Source organism: Lepus europaeus, chromosome 6 (assembly GCF_033115175.1).
Source record: "Lepus europaeus isolate LE1 chromosome 6, mLepTim1.pri, whole genome shotgun sequence".
Taxonomy (NCBI): Eukaryota; Metazoa; Chordata; class Mammalia; order Lagomorpha; family Leporidae; genus Lepus; species Lepus europaeus.
Window position 1 is genome coordinate 98,625,570 of NC_084832.1, and position 7,993 is coordinate 98,633,562.

Here is a 7,993-nt window from a genome sequence, read left to right on the forward strand (position 1 = left end):
GCCCCTGGCCCAGGGGTGTCTGCCCGCGTCCTCCTCCGGCCCCCAAGGGAACGAGCTTCGGTGCCCTGCCCCCTGCCGAGGAAAGGGCTCCTCTTCCTCAACCCCCACCCTTACCGGGACCCAAATCCAGGTTATTAATGAGGCCTCCCCTCCCCTCATTCCCAGCGGACCCCGCGAGGCCCCAGACCCGACTCCCCCCTCGCTAGCCCCGGGGACGCGGCGCTGCCCTCCCCCCACCCCAGTGGGCGGAGCTCCCGCCGCCCGGCCCGAGTGGGCTGTCCCTCCGTGACGTCACTTCCGCCCGGGCCTGGCCGAGGGCGGGGGTACGGAGGTGGCAGCTGTGGGAGGAGGCGGTGCGGGCGGCCGAGGAGCTCCAGCCCCGACCAATCCCCACGTCCCGGGCCGCGACCCTGAGCCTGCATCGCACCGAGAAGCGAAACCGGCCGGATGGGCCGCTGAGCCCGAGCCGGGGACCGGTGAGGCTAGAGCAGAGCCGGCAGCCCGGCCCGGGCGGGAGCGCGCCCGCGGACTGCAGGGTGCGAGGGGCCTGCGGTGCGGACGGGGGAGAGGGTCGGGCCTACCTCTCCGGGCCGCCCGGCGGGGAGGCAGGCGCTGGGGGCAGCCGACAGGCGCGGGGGGCGCAGGAGGTCCGCCCGGGCCAGGCCCGGCCGCAGATGGTGGGGGGGAAGGGAGGCCGAGCTGGTTGGGGTCAGTAGTGGGGCGGAGGGCCAGCACTTGGGGTTGTCGTCCGGGGCACGGATGGGAGAGGGAGGGTGTTCCTGCCTCGGGCTTTGGGAAGAAGATGGCCCTGGGCGGGGGAGGCAGAAGACTGAGGGCTTGGGGAAATTTTCCATGGCCCTCACCGAGAGTGTGAGGTTTGAAGGGGGTTGTGTGGAGTGCCGGGAGTTGGGGGTCAGCGTCAGTATTGGGAAGAGACGGTGCGCTGAGTACTACAGTGTGCGAACGTGCGGAAGCCTGGCCGCCTCCGAGTAACCGAGCCTGGGCATCTTTACAGCGTGGAGCCCCCTGGAGCCCAGATCAGCATGTTCCGCTTCATGAGGGACGTGGAGCCCGAGGATCCCATGTTCCTGATGTGAGTACTGCCGGCTCGGCTTCCGCTGGGAGCAGGGCAGACAGGCCCCTGGGCGCTCAGCACCAGCTCTGACTCAGGGCAGTGGGGTCTGCGTGCTCCAGTTGCCCCGTGACTGTGGGCTGACAGCGCGGTCCTTGGGCCGGTCCTACAGCGTGCTCACTCCACAGGGACCCCTTCGCCATTCACCGCCAGCACATGGGCCGGATGTTGTCCGGCGGCTTCGGATACAGCCCCTTCCTCAGCATCACAGATGGCAGTGTGCCGGGGGCCAGGCCTGCCAGCCGCAGGATGCAGGTGACCGTGCTGTACCCCAGACCCCGGGGAAGGCCGGAGGGCGGGCGGGAGCGTACTTCATTTTCTATTCACTGTATGCCTTTGTTATTTCAAAGGCAGAGAGACAGATCCCCTACCCACTGCTTGCTTCACTCCCCAAATGGCTGCCACAGTGAGGAGCCAGGAACTCAGGGCAGGTCTCTCACCTGGGCAGCAGGGACCCAGCTGCTTGGGCTGTCACCTGCTGTCTCCCAGGCTGTGCACTGGCAGGAAGCTCGAATGGAAAGCAGAGCCAGGACCCAAACCCAGGCCCTCCAGCGTGGGCTACAGACGCAGACCTCCCAAACGGCAGCTGACACGCTGCACCAGATACCCACGCAGCACTTTATTTTTCTTGCACCACAGCCAGCCTAGCAAACGAAATGATCTTAGAGGAGGTGGGGGAGGGGTGTGGAAAAAGGCTCCTTGACCCCTTTTGAAAGGAGGGTTAAAAGTTGGGGATCCTACCACGACAGGAAGTGGTTGTCTCACTTTGGTTCCTCCCATGTTTCCTGTAGGCTGGGGCTGTCTCTCCCTTCGGGATGCTGGGAATGGTGAGTTCCTGTCTCCCCGTGGCCTTCTGTCTCGTTCATTCTGTAACCTTAGATATCATTCCAAATCTGTTGCTTTGGAGTAGTCTCATAGGTAACCCCAGGATCTTCTCTCTGGTTTTTTAGGGGTTTGTTTATTTGAGCGGTAGAGTTACAGATAGAGAGAAGAGAGACAGAGAGGTCTTCCATCTGCTAGTTCACTCCCCAGATTGCTGCAACAGCCGGAGCTGAGCTGATCTGAAGCCAGGAGCCAAGAGTTTCTTCGGGTCTCCTATGTGGGTTCAGGGGCCAAAACACTTGGACCATCTTTTGCTGCTTTCCCAGGCACATTAACAAGGAGCTGGACTGGAAGTGGAGCAGCCGGGACCCAAACCAGTGCCCACTTGGGATGCTGGTGCCACAGGCAGAGGCTTAGCCTGCTCCAGCACAGCGCCAGGCCCTGCATCTTCTCTGAGTTCACAGAGCTCTGAGCAGTTCTGTGCCTACCCCTGTGCTCCTGGAACTACATGCCCTCAGGAAGATGGAGTTATCTTGCCAAGTTTGGTCTTTAGAGGAGGGGGCAGCTGTGGAATGGCCGACGAGATTTGGTTTTCAGTAGATTCTAATAATTTCTTAGCAGTTAGACTCCCATTAGTTTCGGCTTGCTTCTTCAAGATAGGGGCTGAAGTGGCAGTCAGGAGAAGGGCATTGGATCAGAGCAGCCAGGGGGATGGAGAAGGAGGTCAGCAGTCTACGGGAGAAACCTGAGCGTTTCGGTCACTCTGATGGAGAGAGAGAGAGCAGCTGCTGGGTGTGAAAGAAGAGGAGAAGGGGGACGGGGCCATGCGGCCAGGGGGTGCCTACGGGTCATCTCCGAGCACTGACCCTGAAGTCCTGTTTTCCATCTCTTTCCTCTAGTCGGGTGGCTTCATGGACATGTTTGGGATGATGAATGACATGATTGGGAACATGGTGAGATTCTCGCCCCCTGGCCCTCGCCAGCCTCGTTCTTGGTGATGACTGGGGCCCCCCAATTCCTCTGGGGCTGCGGGGGAGAGGGTACTGGTGAAGGGCCGGGACTGGAGAGTGTGATGGAACCCAGCATGCCGGGAGCCAGTCTGCCCTCAGGCCTGAGTGGGAAGTGGCAGCAACAGCATTCTTTAAGTAGGCAGTTATGGCTCTGCCTCTTATGAGCGTTCTTGCTTATGTTGGGCTCAGAGGAAGTTAGGGGCAGCTAAAGAGTGAAATCTCTTTTCTGCCCAGGAATCCTCCCCATTCTCTCTCTCTCTCTTTTTTTCCCTCTAATTTGAAAGGCAGAGTGACAGAGATGGAGAAAGAGAGAGAGTGAGTTATCTTCCATCCACCCCCCAAATGCCTGCAGATGGGGCTGGGCCAGGCTGAAACCAGGAGCCAGGAACTCCCTCTGGGTCTCCCAGTAGATGGCAGGGACTCAAGTATTAAGGCTATTGTCTGCCGCCTCCCGTGTGTGTTAGCAGGAACCTGAATTGGAAGAGGAGGCAGGATTAGATCCCAGGTACTCTGATATGGGATGTGGGCATTTGAAGCCAAGGCCTAACCCACTGTGCTAAAACACTCTCCCCCTTTTTAAAAAAACTATTCATTGTCATTTATTTGAAAGGCAGAGAGACTGAGGCAGATCTTCCATTCACTGGCTCACTTCCCAAATGCCCACACCAGCCATGGCTGGGCCAGGCCGAAGCCAGAGGCCAGAAACTGAGTCTCCCATGTAAGGTGGAACCCAACTACGTGAGCCATCACCTGCTGCCTCCCAGGGAGTGCATGAGCAGGAAGCTGGGAACATGCAGAGCTGGGATGGGAGCCCAGGCACCCTGATGGGATGTGGGCGCCCAGCCCCTGCCCCTCCGTTCTGGCCGACTGTCCCCTCTCCTCCTCAGGAACACATGACAGCTGGAGGCAATTGCCAGACCTTTTCGTCCTCCACTGTCATTTCCTACTCCAACACGGGTGACGGGGCCCCCAAGGTCTACCAAGAGACATCGGAGATGCGCTCGGCGCCAGGCGGGGTGAGTGTGTGGGAGGAACCCTACCTTCTCTCTTCAGGCCTGGGTTGTGTGGCTGCTGTGTTTATCCCGGGACGGTCTGGCCAGGGCTCTGTTAAGGCTAACCGAGCGGGCTCTATTCTTCCCAGATCCGGGAGACACGGAGGACCGTCCGGGACTCCGACAGCGGACTCGAGCAGATGTCCATTGGGCATCACATCCGGGACAGGGCTCACATCCTGCAGCGCTCCCGAAACCATCGCACAGGCGACCAGGAGGAGCGGCAGGACTACATCAACCTGGACGAGAGTGAGCCTTCCTCCCCGCTGGCTGGCCAGCAGCCCTGGTCTGCTTCCTAGGGGATGCCAGCTGGCCCTCCCCAGTGAGATTCCTCCGGCAGAGCTGTGGGGATCTGCTCTGGCTGGGAGCCTAGGTGTCAGCCCAGGGGCTGAGTGTAGTGCTGGCAGCGGCCTCCCGAGGAGGGAGGGGCCGGCTCGGTCACTGATGCCAGCGTGTCCATACCATTCTACCCGTTTTCATTTGGATCAGGATTTCTTTCTCCTCCCTTGTTTTCATCTTACTTAAAATAAAAATAGTTATGAAATACCACTGGACCCCAACTCAGTAATTATCCCATTCCCGATTTCCTTCTGCAGTGGGCATGTCTTAGGCCTGCCAGGGGCCGCCTGGGACCACGTGGAAGCAAAATCGCTAAAGAAGTTGCTGCTTCCCCTCCCCCAAGCACAGGGCCTTTCACCCGCTGAAAGGCTGGGGCTCCCTCTGCGCATGTGCGTCCAGCAGCCATGCTGCGTGCCAGCGTCATGGCGTCTTGGCGTCATAGCTGCGCTCTGTGTGCTCCACAGGCGAGGCCGCCGCGTTTGATGATGAGTGGCGGCGGGAGACGTCGCGGTTCCGGCAGCAGCGCCCACTGGAATTCCGACGGCATGAGGCGTCAGCGGCTGGCGGCCGGAGGGCCGAGGGGCCGCCTCGCCTGGCCATCCAGGGACCTGAGGACTCCCCTTCCCGACAGTCCCGCCGCTACGACTGGTGAGGGCCCCGGGCCCTCAGCCTCTCCTGTAAGTACCGGGGAGGCAGGGACGGGGCTGGTGGCGCCCGAGCTGCTGCTCCGCGCGGGGACCCCGCCGTGCTGCCCCTCGGGTAGAGCACGTGCCGGTTGGCAGGAGAGAGGAGCTGCGCTCGCTGCGCCAGCCCCCGGCTTTCCTAGCGTTCTTTCCTTTTGACCTGTGCTCCTCTCTCTTCCCCATCCAGGTACAGGCTGAGAGGCTGAGAAACCATCCCCTGAAATAACTTTTTCCTCTCCAACCCCCACCCCCAATTTAATATTAAATTAACAGGCAGGCTGGCCCCCACCTCTCCCTGGGGGTCTCAGGGAGAGCCTTTCACGGCCCCCTCGACCTACTTTTTGCTTCTCATCCCTTCCCACGGCCGCTTCACCTGCCCTGGATCTAACTTGACCTCACATTGCTGCTCCATCTCCGAAGCTCCTCACTCTCCCATTCCACCCTTGCTGTGCATCGGAGGGTCTTTGGGGGTGAGCTCTAGGTTCAGGGGCCTCCTCCACCTCAGCCACCCTGGATCTTCGCCCAGCTCCTCCTCCGAGCCCGCGTGGCAGGGGCCCTACATAGCCCTGTCCAGGGCTCTGGAACCAGGGACTGCTTCCCGACTCTTTCTCCCTCCCCCTCCCGCCCACGCACACATCACAGAAATCTTCCCTCCACCCTTCTCTGCCTTTATTTTTTGATTTGTGCAACTTGTAACTAGGTGGTTATGGAATAAAGGAGAATGGGAAAAAAGACCGAGTAGGGTCTGGCTGCGCTTTTGATCTCCCATTCAGTTTGAGTCTGGTCACCTCCCTGTGTCCCCTCCTGTCTGCATGCGTGACCTCCTTGACTGAATTCAAGCCCAGGACCTCAGGGGTCAGAACAAGGGGGCCGGCAGAGCACTGGCAGGTGGGGCAGGCTGCGCTCAGGGTTAGGCGAGAATGTGGCCCTCTTAGGGGACAAGGGCCCATGTCACCGGTGTCTGAGAGATTGACTGCCCCTTGTCCTCAGCAGAGTCTCTCCCGAGGACTGTGGCAAGAGCATGCCTCAGAGTGGGCAGGAGCCCAGATAACCCTACACAGGCCTTTGAGGGGGCTGGAGGGAATTCTGGGGTCAGGAATGTTCTACAGACCCCACATCCCCAGTCGTGGAGAATTTGAGCCCAGGGAAGGAGACGGAAAAGATCGGCAAGCTGGAACCTGAGCGGTGCTGGCAGAGCCGGAGGAGCTCGGGTTTCTGAAGGTGCTTGCTCCCGCGATGCTGGCCAAATGGGTCGCCCCGCTCCTCTCGGGTGGCTACTTAATCCCGGTGCCTGTGTACGAGAGTCCACTGACTCCCTCTCTAGAAAAGTCTTTGGTTCTTTAGTTGGTAAAGACAGAAGGATGCTTATAGCTTTGGGTCCTCAGGGCAGGGTGGGTTTTCCCATTCTGATGGAGGAGTAGATGGCCAGTCCTCAGCCAGCAGAGGCGAAGTTGAGCCCGTCTAGCTCAGTGCGGTTCCTGAAGCTCTTTAGACAGTGCTGCTGACCATGCGTGGACCAGGTCAGGGGAACCCAGTGGCGCAAAGAAATGAGGAGTTCCAGAAGTCAGGTCAAGGTTCTCCCCTGCGTTCTGAATTGCGGATGGCAGGGCTGAAGGCATCCACAGGCCTCTCTTGAAGTGGCACCTGTGTTCTGTCTGGATAGGCAAGAACTACTTCCTCTGGGAGTTAGTAGCTGTCAGCAGTCCTGTGAAGAGGACGCGGTGGGAGCCCAGGGGCCTGGGCCTCAGCCCTGCTGCTGACCTGTTCCTTAGGATCCTTCTAGTACAAAATTTTAGGCTATGGAGCTGGCTTTGTGGCACAATGGGTTAAACTGCCGCTTGCATCACCAACTACCCTTACTGGAGTGCCAATTTGAGTCTTGGCTCTGATCCAGCTTCCTGCTAATGTGCCTGGGAAGGCTGTAGAAGATGGGCTAGGGCCGGCGCCATGGCTCAACAGGCTAATCCTCCGCCTAGTGGCGCTGGCACACTGGGTTCTAGTCCTGGTCGGGGTGCCGGATTCTGTCCCGGTTGCCCCTCTTCCAGGCCAGCTCTCTGCTATGGCCCGGGAGTACAGTGGAGGATGGCCCAAGTCCTTGGGCCCTGCACCCCATGGGAGACCAGGAGAAGCACCTGGCTCCTGGCTTCGGATCAGCACGGTGCGCCGGCCGCAGTGCGCCGGCCACGGCGGCCATTGGAGGGTGAACCAATGGCAAAGGAAGACCTTTCTCTCTGTCTCTCTCATTGTCCACTCTGCCTGTCAAAAAATAAAAAGAAAAAAAAAGAAAAAAAGAAGAAGATGGGCTAGGTACTTGGAGAGACCAGGATAGAGTTCCTGGCTCCTGACTGACCTTCCTTCCTCCTCTCCCCCTTCTCTCTTTTTTCTTCTTTTCTTTCTTTCTTGATTTATTTTATTTATTTGAAAGACAGAGTTACAGAGAGAGGCAGAGACAGAGAGGTCTTCCATCCACTGGTTCACTCCTCAGATGGCTGCAACAGCCAGAGCTGCGCCGACCTGAAGCCAGGCCTGGCTCCTGATTTCAACCTGGCCCCAGCCCAGCTGTTGCAGCCATATGGAGAGCAAACCATCAGCTAGAAGATTCTCCTATTACTCTAATTTTGTCAGTCTGCCTTTCAAATAAACAAATGTTTATTTTAAAAAAAAAAATAGTTCATGCCCAGCCTGTCAGCTTGGTTTCTGTCCCAGGGCCCACACTCAGAGGCATAGTTCTGAGTGGGGGCTGGGCAGGGTAGCAGCTCCCACCTCAGTCTGAGTGAGTGGGCCTGGGTGCTGTAAGTTTTTCGTGTTAGTACACATGGACTAATTTTCACCCCTGCCCCCGACTCTGGTGAGGCCCACGCTTCAGCCTGGGGCCTGTGCCTGGTTCTCAGCAGGGATACGTGTGGGGGTCAGGTGCTGGCAGTGGTGGGGTACGATGCCCAGGAACCAGCCCCT

At 59.1% G+C, this 7,993-nt stretch overlaps 1 protein-coding gene across 2 annotated transcripts; it reads left to right on the plus strand.

The window, feature by feature from the left end:
* Positions 1 to 316: 316 nt before the first annotated feature.
* MLF2 (myeloid leukemia factor 2) lies at positions 317 to 5,773 on the plus strand. 2 transcript variants are annotated; one of them, XM_062194704.1, is made up of 9 exons: positions 317 to 536; positions 1,016 to 1,093; positions 1,261 to 1,387; positions 1,924 to 1,959; positions 2,854 to 2,907; positions 3,852 to 3,980; positions 4,106 to 4,265; positions 4,820 to 5,032; positions 5,226 to 5,773. In XM_062194704.1, exons 2-8 carry the CDS (start codon positions 1,044 to 1,046, stop codon positions 5,005 to 5,007), a joined length of 744 nt encoding a protein of 247 aa, XP_062050688.1. In that variant the 5' UTR covers positions 317 to 536; positions 1,016 to 1,043; the 3' UTR covers positions 5,008 to 5,032; positions 5,226 to 5,773. The 2 variants fall into 2 exon arrangements, with proteins under 2 accessions (XP_062050688.1, XP_062050687.1); XM_062194703.1 differs by having other exon boundaries at positions 318 to 476.
* The last annotated feature ends 2,220 nt before the right edge of the window (positions 5,774 to 7,993 follow it).

Coding starts and splice junctions, on each gene's coding strand:
- MLF2 (XM_062194704.1), top strand. CDS start 1,044: ATGTTCCGCTTCATGAGGGACGTGGAGCCCGAGGATCCCATGTTCCTG. Junction 1,094..1,260: donor GAGGATCCCATGTTCCTGAT/GTGAGTACTGCC, acceptor CTCACTCCACAG/GGACCCCTTCGCCATTCACC. Junction 2,908..3,851: donor ATGACATGATTGGGAACATG/GTGAGATTCTCG, acceptor TCTCCTCCTCAG/GAACACATGACAGCTGGAGG.